This window comes from Apodemus sylvaticus, chromosome 4 (assembly GCF_947179515.1).
Source record: "Apodemus sylvaticus chromosome 4, mApoSyl1.1, whole genome shotgun sequence".
In the NCBI taxonomy this organism is placed as follows: Eukaryota; Metazoa; Chordata; class Mammalia; order Rodentia; family Muridae; genus Apodemus; species Apodemus sylvaticus.
In genome coordinates this window covers 53848312-53869796 of record NC_067475.1, presented here as the reverse complement: position 1 = coordinate 53869796, position 21485 = coordinate 53848312, and the positions used below count along the sequence as shown (strand labels likewise).

The following is a 21485-nucleotide window of genomic DNA, read 5'->3' as shown; positions in this document are numbered from 1 at the left end:
TTTTTAATCCATTAAAAATAAGTTTCAAAGGGTGTTATTATATCCTTCACTTTTAATTCACAATTCTCTAAGACTTCAGTAGGCATTACCAGAGAGTGGCTAATCTGTTTATGAAGCTGGAAGAAGGCTTCAATGCCTGATCCTTGTTTGTATCTGAGCAGCAACAATTCCTTTCATTTCACTCATTATGGTTTATAAGAGGAGGCCTCTCTAGATTTTTTTTTCTTTTTAAATCATTGACAGGAAGTGTTCCCTCTGTGAACAATTAGTTCTTTAATGAAAGTTTTTTTGGGGTTTATTTTTTGTTTTGTTTTTTTTTTTACACCAAATTGTCTGCTTATGTCAGAGCAGATGGTTTCCATTCTGAGGCTCCCTTTGCTTCTCAAGGAAGACTACAAGCACAGGAAGGAGCAGAGCTGCCTTGGAAAGACACCTGGAATGTGTGGACCTTCCCGAGGAAGCCCAGTATCCCCCACTCAGCCTAGAACACAGAGCCTGAGGCCAAGATTCTTTCAGGAGGGTCTCAGAAAGTAATGAGTGATGAATTAATGAATTAATCAAATGCCTTTGTGTGTGCAAAATAAAAGTTTTTTGTGTGTGTGAGTGTGTGTGTTTATGTGTGTAGATCTTTTTCTATGTATCTCTCTGTATATGTTCTTGTTCTCTCTCTCTCTCTCTCTCTCTCTCTCTCTCTCTCTCTCTCTCTCTCTCTCTGTGTGTGTGTGTGTGTGTGTGTGTATGTGTGTGTGTGTTGTTTTTGTTTGTGGTTGATGGGAGCTGGAGGAGATCAGGCATTCTGCTTTACCCCTCTGCATGGTTCTCTTAAGTCGTAGACTCTCATTGACCCTGGATCTGGTTGTGTTGTGATCAGGTTAGGTAGCCAGCAAGCCCTGCTGATCCCCCTGCTTCCTTGCCATGCCTCTGGGCTGTTGTTACAGGTTTCCAGCCATGCCCAGCTTTTTCATGGGTGCTTGGGATCCAAATGCAGGTCCTCATGCTTGCACAGCAAGCTCTCTCACTCACTGAACCATTTCATCAGCACTCTGTATGTTGATTCAAAGAGATTTTTGTTGGGATGATGCCAAACACTACTTACTTACTTCACTGTAATTGTCTCAAAAGCAAGTTTCCGCATAGTGAGTTGGTTATGGGCTTAGACATGTTTCCACAAGAAGGAAATTTCAAAGCCTGCTTAAAGTTTAGAAGTCCCAGCCAAGAAACTAATAGTGAAAAAATAAAACACTAGCTCAGGATCCAACACAAGACTTATTAGCCTAAAATATTTTTAAAAAAATTCTAAATCTTCTGTGGATGGTACTATCCTTTAAAAGCCCCTTATCTCCGCAAGGATATCCATGGCCAAGGGTACTGTTACTTTTGTATTCAGCCACTTGTGTGTTTCAAAAAAAAGTGCAACAAGTTGCATGAGGACAGGAATCTGGTTCCTGTTCTGTGTTGGAACTGCCGTGCCCAGCACTGTAGTACTCAAAATACTATTGATGAATGAATGCATTGGTTATAACTGTGATCAGTTTCCAAAGATAAACCAAGAGCATCTTGTAGGACTTTTTTTGTGGCTATGCTTATATTTTAAATTAGGCCTCAGAGGTGAAAGAAAGGTTAGCACTTAACTGACAGCCTATTTGTCTATTGGCGGCATCCTCCTGTCAGGTATTGCCCTAGACCAGTTGCATTTGGGCAAGGACCTCACCATGGTGAATGGATCCTACTCTATGTTGTAGGCATCACGCTGCCCTGCTTAGAAGACATAGTGCTGGCTAGTATTGCATCCTCTGACATTTAAGGGTTTTAGTGAAAATTGTCAATGAAATAGTTTTTATCTGGCATGTTTCCAATAAGATCCAACTGAGAATTAACATTTTTCTTAAAAAAGCACTTTAGAGTTCTTGAGGAAATCTTTTTTGACAAGAACTTTCATGTCCTCCTTTAAAAACACTTGTATTTGTGTTTGTGGTTGTTGCTGAGGACAACGATGTATTAGTGTAACTTTAGTGTTTCGTGTACTTACATGTGTTTTAACTAGAACTTAATGGCTGTCATAGGGAGCTTGACCATTGTTGGAATGGTGCCTTTTTTTCATGTGCTAAATCTCCATGTACACGAGGATGGGTTGAGATCTTTTCTTTTAGCATAGGACAAAGAAAAATTACAAGTGTAAGCAAAATTTAAAGAGAAAAATCCAGGATGTTGTATATTCTTTATATAACAACTTCTTGTAGGGAGTAAAGCACGCCAAGATAAATGTTTGGTTAGAGTTCTAACTTTGGCTAAGAAGCCCTGTCATAATATTCCCTTAGATAAGAGATAGGTGATTCTGTTTAGTTTAGGGAATTTCCAAGGTGTCCCAAATGTATATGTTGAAAGTTGCACGTTATTTTGCTGTTAGTGCCTGAGGGTAATTGCATTATGAATACTCAGGCTTTGATGAACAACCCTGTGGCTACACCAATAATCCTAGAGGAGAAAGAGAGCAGACAACTCTACCCACAAAGAAGTGGTTTTCTTATGTGGGAATGAAGAGGATGATTTCAGTCATTTTCAAAGAGGAATGTTGGCTATTTGCTTCTGGTTATTAGCAATGAAGAAAGTACTTTTTCTAATCTTATAGTTAATTTTTGTTTGGTTTGTTTGATTTGTTTTTACATTTCAGAAGTCCTTGCTGTGTAATCCAGAAGGGAATTTTTTAATTTTTTTTTTAAGACTTTAGGGGCTTTTAGGTTGAATGACTTTTTAAAGGCTAAGCTTCAGAACAGATTTTCCTTCTTCAGAGTAATTATGATGGAAGGAGGTGGGTCAATGCGGATATACAGGGACATCTTTTAAGAAGACAATCTTGTTGATAAACTAGATGCCACAATGAGTTGCCATGGGAACGTGTATGGTGGGTTCTATCATGGTCAAGTTTTTTCTCCATTAATTAATCTATTCACTTGACATCCCAATATCCACCCCCCCCCCCCGTTCTTCTTCCAGATCCTCCCCCACTGCTCCTCCCTCCATTGCACCCTTTCTTCTCTGAGAAGAGGGAGCTCCCCGCACTGGGTGTTATCCCACTGGCCCATCAGGTCTCTGCAGGACTAGGTACATCCTCTTCCACCGAGGCCAGACAAGGCAGTGCAGTTAGGGGAATGGGATCCCCAGATGGGCAACAGATTCAGGAACAGCCCCCTGCTCAAGTTGTTGAGGGACATATATGAAGACCAATCTATACATTTGCTGCCTGTGTATGGCAGGCTTAGGTCCAGCCCTTGTATGCTCTTTGGTTGGTGGTTCAGTCTCTGGAAACCCCCACAGGATTGTCCTGGTCAGTTTCAAAGAGAGTTTGGAACCTGCCCAGAAAGCTCTAAGGAGGAGAAAAGGACTGAATCTAAATCAATAGCAAATGCCTAATCCTGGAGTGAGCATCTGCAAATGTAATTTACTGTCTGTTCTTGATCTCATTTATGGAGTGTGATGCCTGCTGCGATAGTAGATTATGCTAAGTATTAAACTGATAGTAGACTGCTGAGGTGACAGTTTAACCAATTCTTTTTTCCTTTTTAGTAAGATTTTTAATCTCAATTACTGTGATTATGTTCGTGGCAATACCACTGGACCTTATTCTCTCTCCCCCCCCCCCCCCCTCTCTCTCTCTATATATATATATATATATATCCCTCTCTCTATCTCTGTGTCTCTGTATCTCTGTTTCTCTGTCTCTGTGTCTCTGTATCTCTGTTTCTCTGTCTCTCTGTCTCTGTATCTCTCTGTTTCACTGTCTGTCTGTCTGTCTGTCTGTCTGTCTGTCTGTATCACTGTCTTCCCACTCCTCCTTGAAGGAAGGGATATAAAGGGACCTTTTGGAGAGTAACTTTTCTTCTCTCCAGTGTTGAATGCTGGCCCTGTGCTAGCATCAGAAGTAAGGGGCAAAGTGACCATTTTTATTATATCAATCTGCCCTCATTTCATTCTTTTATCCTTTGAAATCTCTGTAATTCTGTGGCTCTAACAATAGACAATAGTGAAATGGAACATATTAACCCATTAGAAAAAAATAGCCACAGATTATTTTGGGAATGACAAAATATATAAATTCTATTGCATCATTAGGTTATAAGTTATTCCCATAGAAAAAGGATATTACTAAAAGAACACTGTATTTGTGAGTTGGTTTGTGATTAAATTTATACTAGTTCCAACATCCTTTTGAATATGACCATGGGCCAAACCTTCTTCTGGCCACACTTTTTATTTTAGGAACTGCATGGGCAACTTGTCTCTGTTAATGTGTAATTAGATCAGCTGCCCTTAAGAAAGGAATAGCTAAAAAGATAGAATTAGTAAAAAGGAACAAATCACACCATAAAAGCCAAGTCCTTCATCACTATTGTGCAATGGAGAACAATTTTCTTAGTCACTCCATGTTCACCTGTATATTATTTTCTATTTTAGATGTTATTATTTTACATGTGTTATGGCAGTCTAATCTATATAAATAGACCTAAGGCAGTGTCCCTCCGGATCCAGCTTCTCATAGCCATGTGTGCAGATTGGACATTTCTATATGATAATCTCTAATGTATACTTAGTTAGTGACATGTCATCAAAGTCAATGTGTTTCCTTAAATATCTATGCATTTTTAATCATGTCTTCTTGGGAATGACTGCCATGGGCATGTTGACAATAAGAGAACTCTCATTATCATCAGGTGTTGCCCAGACAGCTACAGTGAAGGTCACAGTCTCCTATGGCCTTGCTATTTAAGGTCAGATGAGTTATTTCAGGCTGAAAGACTGAAATTCTTTCTTGCCTTTAGCATATCTTTTAAAAAATAGAATAAAATCAAAATTGTCTAGAGAATCCACCAGATCGGATAATTTCCAAGCATTGATTCTCAATGAAAAATGGACTTGGTTCAGATCTGAGCCCAAACATGGAAGACCTATCATGCAAGAGGCCTGCATGTGGAGGAGTCTTCATTCTGCTGAGTCCTCCCTCACATGCTGAGGCTTGGACATCCATTATGTATGTGGGAGGTGTAGATTTCATTTTAGTTTAGTAGTAGCAATTGAATAGACTGTAAAATGAGCTTTCTCTGTACTCAAGGCATTTAGCATGTGGAAAACAAGTCTGATGAACGCTTCACCTTGGGATGCTGCATTTTTGGGAAGGACAATAAAGTCTGTTGTTTGTGTTAGTGTGCCACCTTACAACATTGGGAAACTGTCCATGAAAGATGTTGGGGAAAAGTCACCATCCCTTCAGGGGTTCTGGAGCACTGAAGCAAAGGGGAGATGTAGCAACTTATCTTGGATCTCCTCAGCTGTAGCAGCTCGACTGGAGAGAAGGTCAAGTGATTTAACCCACTGCCTTCCATTGACTGGGTTGATAAGAATGCCTTGGTTAATACTATGCTTCTGTTGCATTTATAGCAACATGTGTTTTGTCCCCTGCTCTAGCTGGGGAATAAATGGTTGCAAAGGATTTTGAGATCTCTCTAAGCTCTTTGCTGGAATGTTTCCTGTAGCTTTTTGAAAGTATCTGGGATATCCAGAAGCAAATGTTAGTCACTGGTCTTCCAAATACAGAGTACAGTGCTTCCATCCAGCCACCATGGTCACTCCTTACAATACACACTCAAGTGTAATAAGTAATAGCTCATGCCCATAAATGGTAAAGAGATGGCAGTGTTTATATGTGATTTCTCTTCTAGGAGGGAGAAGCTTCATGTATAAGACTTTGAGGCTGTACATTTGTGAGCAGTATTGGAGCAATTAGGCCCCTATATAATTGAAGCTGCTGGTTCTCTGAAATGAAATATTGAACTGAGGCCCTTCTTGCACATTGAAAGAAATGCAAGACAGGGATGGATCTGTGTTTTTAATATTGTTGATGCTATTGGCTTAGACATGTTCCATTTGTTAGGTCTGTTTTGCAAGCCTAAATTTGAGCCCAGACACTTTCTCCATATAAATGTCTCAAGAATTGCAGTCCCACATCCATCACCTCTTTGCTTTTGAATTACAAAGATAACCTTAAGATAGGAGCCGTCTACTGGGCAGTGTGATACATACACAGAAAGGGTGAGCCTCCTTAGTGATGAAATCAGCCTATGCCCAAGAGGAAAGTAATAGGCAGAAAGGGGAGAGCTGATGGAAAAATTGATTCTTTTCCAAAACGTGATATGTTTTTTTATGAAGCAGGCATCAGCTGAAGAGATTATTTTTCCAACTAAAGAGAGAGACTGATAGTAAGGGAAGGAAAGGTGTGTGAGGGATCAGGGGATCAGCTTGCTTCTTATTCGCTAGATGCCTCAGGTGAGGAGGAAGTCAGGCAGCATTGCTTTTGTCTTGCTTCAGCTGTTTGAGGTGGGAATGATTAAATATCTTATTGCTAATAATGGACCCTACTTTTCCTTTTCTTGAAGCATGTTTCACCTCCACAGGCCATAACTGCCTGTTCTGTTGTAAACAGTGTGTTGTTTGTTTCCAGGTTTGCCGAAGATGCAGGTTATTAGGAACTACACTGGCACCCCGCCCCCAGCTCTTCATGAAGGACCACCACTGCATATTCAGGCAGGGGACACTGTTGAACTTCTGAGAGGAGATGCACACAGTGTGTTCTGGCAGGTACGATGCAGACAATAACTACTTTGATCTAATGGATGATTGGCTCTTGAATACAAAAAACTCTTGATGTTAAAATCTGATTATGTGCTTCAGCTGCAAAAAAACCATACATAGTATGGTAGGATTATTGTTTATTAAACTTCTCCACGTTTACAAGGCCAAGATGGCCATGAATGTTATAACTCTAAAGAAAAACAGTGTCAGGGCTGTGAGTCATAATTACCATTTTTATTAAAAATTCATACTTGGTTGGAACATTTTCCCAAACCTAGTCCCTGTGGGTATGATCTAGCATGCATGACTTTAATATACTAAGAATTCAATCCATGGAAAACACCTGACTTACTTGCCAGTGGCCATTAAGGATCCTATTTGACTTTTTGTACACCCACTCTACCTGGAAATCATCTTAGGGGCTCTCTAAGCATTATTTATAAAATATATGAAATGTAAGCAGTAATTGATTTTGTTGACATTTGTTAGTGATGAAATCCCATTTTGCTAATAAGCCTACCTCTAATTTAGACATTTTTGTTGTCATAAATGTGATACAGCATTAAGATTTTATATAGCTGGCTACCAGAATGTTGTGGTTCATTTGGAGAATATGTGTTTTCTTATATGTGCAGAAATATTTACCAGTAAAGTTGAAGAATGTTTTAACTATTCATTGTACAGTGAGGGTAATGGGAGGAGGGGAGGTTCAGTAGGAAGAATGGCAGGCGAGTGGATTTTGATCATGGTTAAAGGCAAAGGAAACAGGGAAGGTCCATGAACGAAAAAGCCCACTGCACACATGAATGCGCATCTTTATAACTGTTTCACTGCTAAAAAGCACTTAGATCTAATACTGATCTCCACCAGTTGGCTTTCCTGAAATCTCAACATGTTTCCCAAATATTTTTGTCCTTTTATTGCTCATCCACCCCAGAACAGGAAGAGAAAAATGCCAAATGAAGTGTGTTGACTCTTATATCCATCCACCTAGACACATCTTCATTTGGACCCAAATTTCCCCCTTATTCAAGACTCCTGTTTTCTTGAATTTTCTGTCCTAAAATTTCTACTTCCTTCTCTACTGGCATCTAGTCTATAGCACATTTCTATGTGTACACTCTTTGCATTTCAAAACACATAACTCAATGTTTTACCTAGTTTGTTCTGTTAGGTTCTCCCATTCTCTCATCATTTTTGTCTCTTAACACTCAAAGCCATCATGGAAGTAGTCTGCACTCAGTAGCTCACTAGATGTCTATGATATCTTCTATTCCTAACACAGAAGTAGGTTGTGCTTTCTTTGCTTCTCTCTCTCCTTTTTTCTTACATCATTGATTTCTGCTCCTGACATTATTCTTAATTTCTTCTCCTTATTTTGGGCTTAATTATTTGTTTGAGAATTTTGTTTGTTTTTAGGTTCTTAAGGTAACACATATGTTTATTGATTTGCTTATTTCACTTTGTTTTAATTTTCTAACACATGTAGCTAGCACAGCAAGTTCTAAATACTATTTTGGCTGCCTTCTTAGACTCTGGTATACTCTGTGTTTATTTTCTGTCAGCTCAGAATACCATCCAATTGCTCTTTTATGTCTTCTTCTGGGAAGTTAGGATATATACTATTAGGTTTTCAAGTATTAGAGAATTTTCCAAATGTTCTTAATCTCTTTGACTAAAAAACATTAATCTTCCCCACTGGTATCTAAAAACATATTAATGATACAGCTGAGTGACAACTTGTTATCTTTCTATTTATGTCTATATTACATAATATAAAAGTCAGGTTGGACAGGTATCCTTAGTATGTTATTAATGTCTACTTTAATTTGTCTTCAAAGGAGAACATAAATTATATGACTTTATCATTTTAAAATAGTTAAGAATTGTCTTATGGCCAGAAAATAATTGATCTTGACTAATGTTCTGTGTGAGCTTAGAAAGGATGTTTATTCTGTTTATATGCAGTAGAATATCTTACAATTGTCATTTAGTTCAAAATAATCGATACTATTGCTTAAATGTTATATATCCTTATTGACCGGTAACATAATCACCTAATCTATCCACTTTCTAGACTCAAGTCTTACACTTTTGTAGATTCTATCCTTCCTCCTACTTTTTCCTCATCAGTTCCTTTTTATTTGGCTTCTAAATCACCCTCAATGTATTTTTTCTTCTCAATCTCTATTGTAAAAATTCTGCTCAAATCATGACACTTGCCCCCCCTTTTGTGCCATGTGACATCTGGGATTATCTTTAATTGCTATCCTTACTGACAGAATTCGCCCACCACAGCCATCTTGTATACCCCTGTGAAATTCAGATGTTTACATACTCTATTAATGTCTTTCAGTGTTCTCCTTCTGGCCAAACTGTGTTCACATCTTTGTTTCCTAACAGAGGTGTTTATGAACCACCGACTCAGCACTGCAACCTTGTTGCTTTGCTGACTTCTTAGTTTACCATTCTCCCATTTAACCATGCAACTGTCACCATCCTTGCGGTGATTTCCTTTAATTGCCAACTCCACACAACATAGAATCACCTGGTAAGAGGTTCGCCTGTGGGCATGTCTTTGCAGGATTGACTTGGTTAAGTTAATTTCTTTATGGGAACACAGCCCACTGTAGGAAGCACCATCTCCTGTTCATGGGGTTTCTGAACTGTCTGAGTGAAGAAATCACGTTGTTCAATACAAGCAAACAGGTGAACAAGCATACATTTGTTTCTCGCTACCCTTGGTTGTAGATGTAGTATGACTAGCTCTTTGAAGTTCCTACTTTGACTTTCCTGCAATGATAGACTGTAACCTCTAATTATAAACTGAAGCCGCTTTGTATGGGACATTATCACAACAGCACAAAGGCAACTGAGAACAATCTCCGTGTGCTTCTCCCTGCTACTTTATGGCATTTTACTAAAAACCCATCAGTGATACTTTTATTATCCTGTCTACTACCTTACTTCAACCCCTATTATTAGGCAGAAGTTGGCATTTTAAAAAATACTTAGAATAGTGACAACAAAAACCACAATCAACTTAAATTTATTATACAGTTTTCTGGGGGATACAAAGTAGATTTCTAAGCATATTTCACATATAGTAACACATGTATTAGTAGTGAAAAAAGCAATTGCTATTGTAATTTTTATTTTATACATAAGCAGTCAAAGCTACTGAGAGGTTGAATAGCTAACCCAAAGTTGCATAGTTATTGCTCAGAACTGGGAATCCAACCTAGAAATTCTTGATCCTGAGGCTAAGCTCTTAACTTTCATACTGTGCTGTCTTCTGAGATTCTCTCACTACTGAATAGTCTCATGCTACCCTAACAAGTTTGATGATGTTTATGGCTAGAGCTACATGCTTCTTTATGCTGAGGGAAATGCATTTTCTTCAGTATCGTAAAGTTTCTGACGGCATGCCAGTCTATTTTCACTAAATGATTAGCAAGATAGCTCTTCTGCCATCTTTGGTATTAGCGTGCTATTGAGCAACTGAGAATCCCAGGGTGGACACTTGGGACTGGCCCTGTCAGGAACTTTGGGAGGTTGTAGACTATAGATACCTGCTCAGGAACTTTTTAAACTTCTGTTCACCATGGTGGTCTCAGGGTCAGACTTTATATGTTGCAGCTGCCTACTGGAAATGCAAATGCAGAAGCTGTCAGTATAAGACTCTAATGAGCCTTAGCTTACCAGGGACCCCTGACTGAAAATCAGGGATGCGGAGCTGGGGATAGATGCAAAAGCAAGAGGAATTTATTATTCCAGTGGGTTGGGGTCGTCCTGCACCTGAAGGAGAGGTGGTGACCTCGGGCAGCTGTTTGGCCAGTTTTTATACAGCTTTCAGGGGTAGAACAGAGTAACAGCCACTAGGCACAATGTGAAGAGCAAAACAGTGTGACTTTTAAACTGATTGGTCCTTAGAGAATGAGGTGGCAAGGGCTTTCTTTGTCTTGAGGGGAGGGTCGGGTGGCTGTCTATCTGCTCTGAGGAACATCTCTGTGTGCTCTGGGCCTCCCTTATCTGCAGGTGGTCAGTAGTTGATCCCTGATGTGGCCTGAGGAATGTAATTAGTCTCTCCTTCCCAGAGGGGAGGGGGTACCTATATGCTCTATCACCTTTCTCTTACAGGAGGGGAGGGCTCTGATGGAATTTTCCAAAGTTACTGAGCTGAGGTCTTCATCAGATCTTAAGCATTATACCCAGAGCTGGTGCATTTACTTCTGGGGCTTTGCATTGGTTTAAGCAGGAGCTCTGGGAGAGTTCACTAGAGAACCCCCAGGTAACAGGAGCGACAGACAGAAAACACTTTGGGATTTGTCTGAGCAGTGCTAAGAATAAACTTACTTTATAAGCCTCCCCTGAGGATTCTAAAAGCCAGTCAATTTCTCCTTCTAGAGATATCAATAGAAAATAGTGAAGCTAAGCACAAAATATTGGAGCTATTGAGGCATATAAGTGGTACCTGAGCAGTGGTGTGTTTGAGACCACAGTGGAGACTATGGGAACGGCTCAGCAGGATTCCTAGAAACCTGCACAGTATGTGCCACCAGCATTTATCTCTGTTGAAGAGAAATCTGTAGATATGTTTTCCTAACCAAGGTTTCTGTTTCCTATTTTTCTGATACCTTAGATATATTAAACTTAATTACACCTTTTTAAAATTTTTATTTGCTTTTTTTTTTTTGCAGAACAGTAGGTTTGAGTGAGACTTTCAATATTTTTCATAATATTTACAGACTTTTATTTCTTTCTTTATTTTGTTCCCTATAGCACACCATCTCAAAAATATGACAGTTCAGGCTTCGTTCCCGCAGGGTTCATACTTACTCCTCTTGCATCCTGTACAGCCTTCTGTTTTGTTTTGTTTTGTTTTTCTAGGCACAAAGAAAATTGCTATTAATTCTAATTTTCTCTTTAACTGTCTAGATGTGTGAAGATTTTCTGGTATGGTGCTAGAAAGACATTGGAAATACTCAAAGAGAATCACAAGATAAATGAGCAGAAGCTCTGAATGGCAAAAGTTGTCTATGACTTTTTCTTAGTGAAATGCAGAGCTAATGGTTAGGAATAAGAGTGGTTAATGCTTAGAACAGAGAAGAACAGTTAGCACACTTATTTCAGATAGCAATTATGCATTGAGTGCTTGCTCTGAATTCACTGCTGAGACACCTTCCTGCTCCAGGATGAACTCCCATTGGTTTGACATTAGATCTCTTATTTTTAGAGGAATCTTTCATGCTTGCTGCCAACTAGTAATGGATTTACATTGTCAGGCATACGTTAAAAATTCACCTAGAGTTTCTGGCTTAGACATAACATGCACCAGCATTGTCTTATGAGTACCTCTAAATCATGTAAAGGATATTTAGCTGGAGTTATTGCAAGGAACAGAAGCAGAGTGAGAAATCTGCAGTGAAGTAATTTACTGTAGCTAAATAGCTGTATGGCTTGGATAAGGTCTTTTAATTACTATGTAGCTTAATTCTACCTATCACATGAGGTGGGCAGACAAGAGTAGTATTCATAAAACTGGTTAAAATCATTGGCTGGTGCTTTATAATACCAACAAACAGCCCTATTCCCAAAAATCAGGATACAGTGGGCCTGTTTTGGACCCAGGGTGGCAGTAAGCTCCAAATAAATCATATGTGAGCCACTGAGTACATGATCAACTTGGTAAGAGTCCATGGTAATTATGGCACCATATCCAGCTCATTATGTGCTCATTGGTTGAAAACCAATCTATTATACATTGCCAAAAACCCAAGGTGTTCCAATGAACTCAATTATTTTGGCTATGATAGATACTAAATAAGGGGAGTATTTTCAGATTGTCAGCATATAATAAAATTATGCTGGCCCAAACCTCAGACTGAAATTGATGTATTTATTTTCTGTATTTTAAAACATGATTAAAGATGTTGCAAAGTCCTCAAGTAGGCTGTCATGATGAAATAAACTTTTGTTTTACAGACTGGACATATGGAAGATTCATAGTAGAAAACTGGCCCGTTTAATCTCATGCTTTTTTTAAAAAAAACAAAACAGTAGGTTCTTTCCTCCTTGTTGGTTCTCATAGATAAAAAAGGTTTTGGCTGTTTTAAAGTTCTGTGTGTGTGTGTGTGTGTGTGTGTGTGTGTGTGTATGTTTACAGGGTCTCCATTTATATACTTTGTTCGTTTTCCTTCTCTAAGGGACTGAATTTTAAAATTGCTTCAAGAATATAGTTTCAAACACTTTTTCTGGTATCTTGTCCCATCTCATTTGAGATTATGCATAGAAGCAAGTTGAGTGTTTTCCATTTCCTATGCTAGAATTTAGGAAATCCAAGTTCCATTTGCTGAGTTTTATTGGCTGTCATCTACCAGTGTGATGGCTGAAAACCAGAGGAGTCTAAAGGCTCCAGTATAATTACACAAAAAGTGGGAATGACAGTGGTCACTGTAAAATAAATCAGTGTTATTGTATTGTAGTCACTAAACAGTATCCAGCCATCTAGACAGACCTATTAGTCTGTCCACCTATGTAGTCATCCATCCAAATACATAAAAATTTCCTACAGTGTTTCCCACTGTGTTTCATATTGGAAGGACCAGAAACAACTCCTCCAGTTTCTAATCCTCATGATCTGAATAGTCAGGATAGAGAATGCATTGTTTTGAGGTTTTTGCTAAGAGGTTTTTGTAAATTCTATTTTGAAAAACACTCACAGAGTTTAGCCTGTAGATTAAAGTCTGAAGTACTTACCACAAATGAATTTGCATTTGAATTTTTAAAAGGACTTTTGTACTTGTTAAGAGCTTTGGCCTATTTGTGCATTTTCGAGAATTTTTGCTTTCTCAACTGCTTTCCCTTTCAAGTGAGTCACTTCAGTCATTAATACAGAAAGTCAGATCTTATTGTAGACTGTCATGTTTTCAACACACACCATGCCCAGAGCATACAAATTCCCACTCCAGGATGGATTGGGACTCTCTCTTTGAATAGATATTAGTCTCCTGTGCATTCTTATTATCCCAACAGTAATTTCTATTGAAGTAAGTGGGCTCTCTGCATTTTCATTATAACGTCTTTCAAACAATGGCTTGTCAATTGAGTCCTGAAAATGCACGCTATTTTGTCTTCCATTCTAAGGGATGCACACTATTTTGTCTTCCATTCTAAGGGATTCATTTTGGCAGCGCCTTCTTTCTTTCTTTGTCTTTTCTTTTTTTCTTGAAAACTATATAAAATTGTCTTCAGATGAAATGCATAGCAAGTAGGAAACTGGCCACTTAGGGTTACATTTCCTGGTGCAGGTGTAAGGCCTGGCTGTTGCTAAACAGCCTCCAGAGCGTTTCTGCTCACACCATATGACTGGGGACAACTTGTTGCTTTTAAGTAATATGATACGTAAACACAAAGACTCATTCATGGTGGAGTGGCTTTTTCATCTGAGAGATGGTTTCCCAGAAACAATACAGATTATACTTATCAGAAAGCAGAGGAATCTGGAAGGAGGGAGGGAGGGAGGGAGGGAGGAAGGGAAACTGGAGCAGGAGACAGAACAGAAGGGAAGCCAGGGAGGGAGGAGAAAAAGAGGGGGTATGGGAATGTACCATCTCTGATTTCTCCTACAATAGAGTACTCCCTGTGTGTTTTGTTCATAGACTAAAAGCTCTTGAAACAAGGAGGATCCTCTGTCCTAGATCATGGGTTTTATTTGCTCCATTGTCATTTATGAATACCCAAATGTGCCACTGGGGGAATTTTTTGAGCTAATTGGAACCAAAAAGCAATTATAAGTACAGAATTGCAATCAGTGCCAAAAAATATGTATTTTTATCCACGATGAAAATTAAATAACATAGAAAATAGCCGTGATACTTCACAGCTGCAAACCATTCAACTACATGATCCTTATTTTAAAGAATAAAAGTGTTTTTACACAAGTTCTGATTAGTCACATCGAGAGCTGTGGTTTCGGTTGCTGCTGTTGTTTTAAAGCTTATTGTCTCCTCTTTGATCAGGTGCCAGTGGCCAAATTAAAATCAAGGTCTCCTCTGTTCTTTCACTCTCAAGGCTGTATGATAGGCAAACTTGGCAAGCCTATCATCTTCCTTTTGGAGAGATTGATGTTATATTTTTAACACCCAAGAAAGTGAATTTCGAAGGTATTTTGGTAGAAAATTGAGAGGTAAAAGTCATTTCCTTATGTATGCTTCTGAGGATACCTTCTGTTTGTTTTATGTTTTACTTTGTTTTTTCTTTATTTGCAGTGTGCTTCAGTGGGAGATTACACCACACACACACACACACACACACACACACACACAGAGAGAGAGAGAGAGAGAGAGAGAGAGAGAACAAACGCATTTCCCATGAAGCCAGTAGCAGTGAACCTAGAATTAAGGGGTTGTGATCTGGCCATGCAGGACTTAGCCAACCATGTGTTTTCTTCCTATTAAGCTAAGGAAATAAATAAATAAATAAAACAATTGTCTGGGATGGTCTTCATAAGATACACACTTTTTCAATCCTTCCACCTTCGCCTTTTAGCCTTTATCTTCAGCCTATCCCATTTTCTTAACTAAAACCTTCATTACTATCTGAGCCCTATGGCAGGTCTTTTCTGATTTAAAAATAGTTTTCGAAACATGCAACTACCACACTGCTTCCTGATTGGCCAGGCTACAGCACCCCTGAAAGAAGCATCATTTTTATCTGTTTCTAGGGCTCAGAGAACATGTCTAGAATAAATAACTATTCCAAAATGTTCTATCCAGCATTTGTTTCTCATACATTTTTAAAGTCATCATTACCTCTGCTTTATACTTTATGTCATTTGAAAAATCACTAAAGGATTCATCTTGTGAGAGACTACTGTTACAATCCTCATCTATGAAATGGGAATATTAACTTTTCAGTGACTCATGCAGGTTTCGAGAGGTTCATAGGAATCAAACATGAAAAGAAATTGAAAAGGAGAAAATTATATGTCTGTGTAATGATTAATACTTTTGAAGATTGTACTTCATTTTCCAGAAGTAGAGAAAATGATTATCTGGAATTTTCATTTTTTTTATCTAAACCTCATATTCTTCTTGTTCAATTTGCATAAAGAGTTGCATTGACAATATTGACTTTTGGAGACTTTGTTACCCTCCACATACCTAGTCTTTATTCCTAAAATTTCTTTTACCTTTTCCCCTCATGATTCTGCAGAAAAGTGAAAATGATAAATTCTTTAGGGAATGGCAGATAGAAGTACAGTGTGGGTCCCAGGAGCCCTTTCCACAGAGCTGGTTTGGGTGAGGAAGGCTTAGAATGTCTCAAGGCTTGAAGCTCATGAGTTGCAAGGTTTACAGAAACTTGGCTAAAAAGGAACTTACCACTGTCTTTGATCAAGAGGGTTAAGGAAGGTGCAGGGAGAAGGGAGGAGTTGAACATCCCTCCCTGCAACTCTGCAGGTTACTGCATAGGAGTAGGACCACATTTTCCTAATAGTTCTAGAACATACAAGAATATTAGCTCTAAGAACATATTCTAAACTGTGTGTTTTCTCTCTTGATCTAAAATTCAAGTGTCCATCTGTGTCCTCGTCAGAGGCAAATAGAACATTAAAGAATTGTTTACAAACATTACCAGATTCTTGCTGTTAAGAAAACAGATTCCTAAATTCACACTAAAGCCAGCTCATGTCTTTGATATTATAAGCTAGGGTCAGCATGTCAGCCTATTCTGGCACTGACAGGTACTTCTCCCAGATCAGTTTCCTGCCATGAAGACATTTCTTCACAAAACCCGAAACTCAGGTGTGATCACGCAGCACCCCTGCTGAGTGTGGGAACCTGGGTTAAGTCCCTTCAGTTCATCTGTGCCTCTATGCTGTCTCCCAGCCCTTGTATAGAATGAGGAGACACCATCAAGTCAAAATTGAACTTGTGAGTGTGTGGATACAAAGCTATTCTTAGTTGGTCAGTATATCCTATAATCACCAGACCTTTATTTTGACAGGTATTTGCCTCAAAATATTGAGTATTTTTGACCCTGAGAGCATCATGATCCCTAATTACAGGAAAGGAGAAGTAGGCAGCATATGACTGTAATGGAGCAAGGAAGACCCTGGAGAGATGATTACAGAAGATAATAGACATTAGTAAAGGCTTGTAAGAAACACTTTCCCTGGGTAATTGCCAACTGGCTTTGATTGAATAGATCATAAACAGGGTTTGTGGGAGTGTTTCCAAGTGTACAGACTGTATTGTGGGAGCTGGCAGAGCTCCTGACACAGTGGGTGAGGTCCTAATTGTTAGCTCTGGAGATGGACACTGTTGGTTAGTTTTCTTTACTTGTATTTCTACATGCATAACTGAATTTTGTGCAGGACAAAGAATAGATTATCCTGTACTTTGAGGAGGCTACTTCCACCTAAGTAGAAATTCACATTTAGTCCTACACCTTTTTATTAGAAATTAGGATAAAGTTTGGAGAAATTCTGTTGTCCTTTCCTTCCGTTATGTTACTGCCATGTAAGCTACATTCTGGCACAATTACTGAAAGACTATGTCTATTAAAAAGTACATTTAGTGGGCTGTCAGTCTGGAATTGCCTCTGACTTGGCCATTGACTAAATACTCTAAGTTCAGTAGAGCCTGAACATGTATACCTCCTTCAGATGTTGGACCAAATGATTTGTGAATTTGTCATATACTGAATTTTAGTTATTTATTATTCAAATTCCTGAAGAAATGGTGATCATATCTATTTCCCAGCCAATCCCACGTTCTTCAGTAAATACTTCATAGTTAGTCAATATGAGAGTAAGGGAGGAAGTTCTTATCTTCTGCCCCTAAATGCTATCAGATTAAGTTACTGCTCCCTACCATCATTGGTCAACAAGTTTTGGATCCAAACACTATTGGGGCAACAATAACTCACTAGGAAACTGTAAAATTTGTGGGAGGTACCTTGGACTGGAGACCCTGGGAATCCTTTGGTCAATTCTCTTGCTTCTTGGAGGAGGATATTGTAACTGAGAAAAACTGAGTGACTTATTTAAAATTAGGAGGTCAGGAGCAGACACCCAGGTTCCAAATGCCCTTATCACAACCAATTATTACTCTATAAGTTTGTTGTGATCTGAAAGCCTATAGAAATCTACAAAAATATATCAAAAGTGGAAAAGAAGTTCATTGACAAGGTGACATTATCAAGTGATTCTTAAACAGTGACCATGCCTATTTATTTATATACCTCACATGCCTAGCACAATGCACTGCATACATTGAAAGATCAAACTTTTCATCAAAGCTCTAGTTCTGTTCTCTGTAGAAAGTCCTTTAAAAGTACCCAATGTTGCATGAACATTTAACAGATACAGCCAGGACTTAGAGCATTTCCTTTCTGCTTACTTCTGATTAGAGTAACCACGGTTATGAAAAACCATATTTCTTGTTGGCTACTATTAGTAAGAAAAAAAGAAATGACAAATTTCTTTGGGGCTTTGTTGAGCCTAGATTAACTTGGAGCTGATATGGCTTCTCTCCGGGTAGGGCGCTTTGCAAAATGTGGCCAAAGCTTGTTCTTCTTTGCAGATTTTTGGATTAAGCAACTACCTGAGTTTTAATTCATCTATTTGGATTTACTTTGCTGACTAATTTTCTTCCATCAAAGAAACTTCTCATTTATTTTTCCAGGAAAAAAAATCATAACACTGTCAGGAGAATATGAGTCAGGATTGCATCATGTGCCTATTACCCCGTAAGAGTAGGAAGGAACACCCCAAGATACAAAAAAAGTGCTGGGGAGCTCTCTATCTTGTTGAAGAAATAGAGACCTGGCTGTAGACATTTCCCAAATATAGCAGGGAGAATATATTACTGTTACACTCCTCTCCATCTAACAAGTATAGTGAAGCAGCTTCTGGTTTTATAGCATTTTTTTTTCTTTTCTCAGTATACATTTTACAACTTTTGATTTTAACGGCTTTTTATTTTTCACTCTCATCAGTCAAAATTCCAGAGATGGATTAAAAACAAACAATTTCGTATACATCAGAAAAAACTATCAGCTATAATTTGTGGTCTTTGCCATATATTTTGATGACTGGATCTAATGATCAACCTGTACAAACTGAAAATCAGGATGATTTCAAAGATGGCATCCGAGGATGAAGTTTGGTAGAACTCTGAGTTAAAATTGCTCCTCATGTAAAAGCGACCAGCATCAGGCATAGGAATTTCAAGTCTTTATTTCACTTCAGGAGCTTTTCCAAATTCATACACTAGCCAACATGGGCAGCTTTTGTGTTGTTCTTTTGTGTGTGTACATGTAGACTTTGGGAGGGGTCTTCATGGTGATCAGTAAGTACTTCACTCTGCATAATGGAGTCTGACAACTGCCAGTGTGCATCTGCAGGAAAATAGCTGTTTAGGAGGCCGTGGCTGATGAAGGAATATGTTTGCTTACAATAAAACCTCTGTGTAAAGCACTGACCTCTCCAGAACATAGGCTGGTCATTAAAATCAACATGATAATGAAAGTCCATGCTATTTGTGAATTAGGATATTCGCCTGGATACCAGTGGGATAATGGGGTTATACATTGATATAGGCATTTCTGTTTTATTAAACAGTGAAAATGTAAAACAATAATTTGAGAATAATTGAAAACAATATTTCAGATAAAAGAGAAACTGACTGCACAGCATCTTCAAACGGCTTCCATACATATTAATTCTTCAGTCTTTAAAACACCCTGATGCGGTGCTTAAGGGAAATCTCATCATTATTGCTTACCACTGTGACTTGCCTATGGCTCTGCTACTTTTTAGACTAGAAAACAAAGCAAGCTATTCCGGTGACCCTTTCTGCGCCACTGCCTTTCTATGTATTTTAAGAGACATATATCTTATGACACGTGACAGTTACAATGTGGCCATCGCTGTTAGCACAGATCACCTGTTAGTGGAAGCCATTATCCCACTGTTCTTTTCTGATCACTTCCCCTCTCATTCTTTGGTGCACTTGTTTCATTACTTGTCTTTACAAAGCTCATCAGAATGATTATAAAAATAGTGCTCACAATTATTTTATTTATCTATCTAATCTACTCACTATCTAATTTCTACCTACCCATCCATTCAATAGACTAATCCCTGTTTATTTACCTATTTCCAATAATTCATGGCCTTTCTATATGTTCTCCCCCCCACCCCAGGGCTCAAGCTGTTTATTTCTGATAGTGGAGACATGACTGGGCAGGGTAGGTGCCCTGGTCACTAGCCATGTGAGAGAAACTGCTCAGTGAGCTCACAGCACTGTCATGCGTACGTTCTGAGTGTTGAGGGCACTGTAACAGGGGCAGGGGAAATTTCCCCCCTTTCATGACTAACCATTAATCTAGCCTTTTTACATTTGGCATTCCAAATCTGTTTCAAATCATTCCGACTGCTTCTAAGGGTGCATTAAAGCTCCAATCCAGGTAGTATTAGGGGGATAAATGAGCCACAGGGAAGAGATATGATATTTTTCTTAAAGCAATTTATTCCCTCCCCCCCACACACACATAGTTATAAGCCAAGCAATTTATGATTAAGATTTTTGGAGGACATCTTCTGTCATGTTAAGCCTTTCTTGTCTGTGGGTTTAAAATGCAGTTTTAGCTTTGGCATCCTGGCAAGCATTAGTGCTTTTCCTCTCTACAGGTAGATTACAGGTTTATTTCTACTGGCAAATCTAAAATAGCTTAAATTCATTATGATCCACTGGACACTCTTTTAAAGAAAAATGAGGAATATTTAAAATCTAAGGTCAGTTAGGAATAAGTAAGAGTCTGACTATGCATTTGTATTTTTGATATTCAGGAATATCACAGAAAGTTGTCAATAATTTTAATTTAATATGTTTTCTACAGAAGCAACCTGCTTTCCAGAAAAGAGGGAATTGTTATTGTGTAAATTATAATATATTTTCTTTGTGTCTGCTTCAATTTATTTAATGAGTCATAAAGCTAACTCTGCTCTCAACATATGCAATTCCTGACCTATTTTCTCAGGTCCTTTCCTTTCCAAAGAAAGTATATCATAAAAAGACTCAACCGGTAATGTTAAATCTACAAACGTCCCATAACATGATGCCAGATTCCCTGCAGAATAGATGCACACAAAGATATCAGACTACATATCAGGTGCCACACAGTGTGAAGCAGGAAGGTTTTCAAGTTGACCTTGAACACATTAAAGGACCCACAGAACAAATATCAGACAGGAACACAAGTACAAGATTATTCTCTATGCCTGGCATTTGTAATAGACATAAAAAAGATGCCGAGCTGATAATTTGACCCATAATAAAATTCTCATATAAGAATAAAAGAAGAAAATTCAGATGTATGTCTTTCATCAAGGTTAGTAAAAATCCTCATAGGTAGATGATCACATTAAGTGCACTGAATCATTGCCTTAGAGGGTGGTTTATTTCTTAGTTACAGCCTGCAGTACCATCCATGTGTAGGGGATTGACAGCTGCTCCACCCATTAGTATTAATGAATTACCAATGTGCATCCCACACACATCCACCAAGGAGCCAAAGACATCCCACCTACACACTGCTTTGTTTCGAATCCTCCAAATGTTGCAGGGTGGCTATTTCAAATGGAAATCATTGAATATAGCATGCATTATCTTCCAATACTAAGACTAGTGTCTTACAGGAATAGAAAGGAACTCTAACCTCATTCATCTGTTAAGATAGGTCACAGTAGTTCTTACTTCTAAGCCTTAAGGAACATGTGTGATCCTTATCCAAACATAACTGTACTGCTATGGCATTTCATTAAGAGAAATTCTTTTTTTTTTATTATATTT

General features: G+C 38.4%; 1 protein-coding gene across 2 annotated transcripts in view; it reads left to right on the top strand.

Annotated features, from left to right (window-relative positions):
* Positions 1-21485, top strand: part of Vav3 (vav guanine nucleotide exchange factor 3) — a 353521-nt gene that overhangs the window by 289254 nt on the left and 42782 nt on the right. For both annotated transcript variants that reach the window (XM_052179412.1, XM_052179410.1), the window contains exon 20: positions 6494-6630. In XM_052179412.1, coding sequence (XP_052035372.1) covers positions 6494-6630 — 137 coding nt within the window. The remainder of the gene's footprint in view (positions 1-6493; positions 6631-21485) is intronic.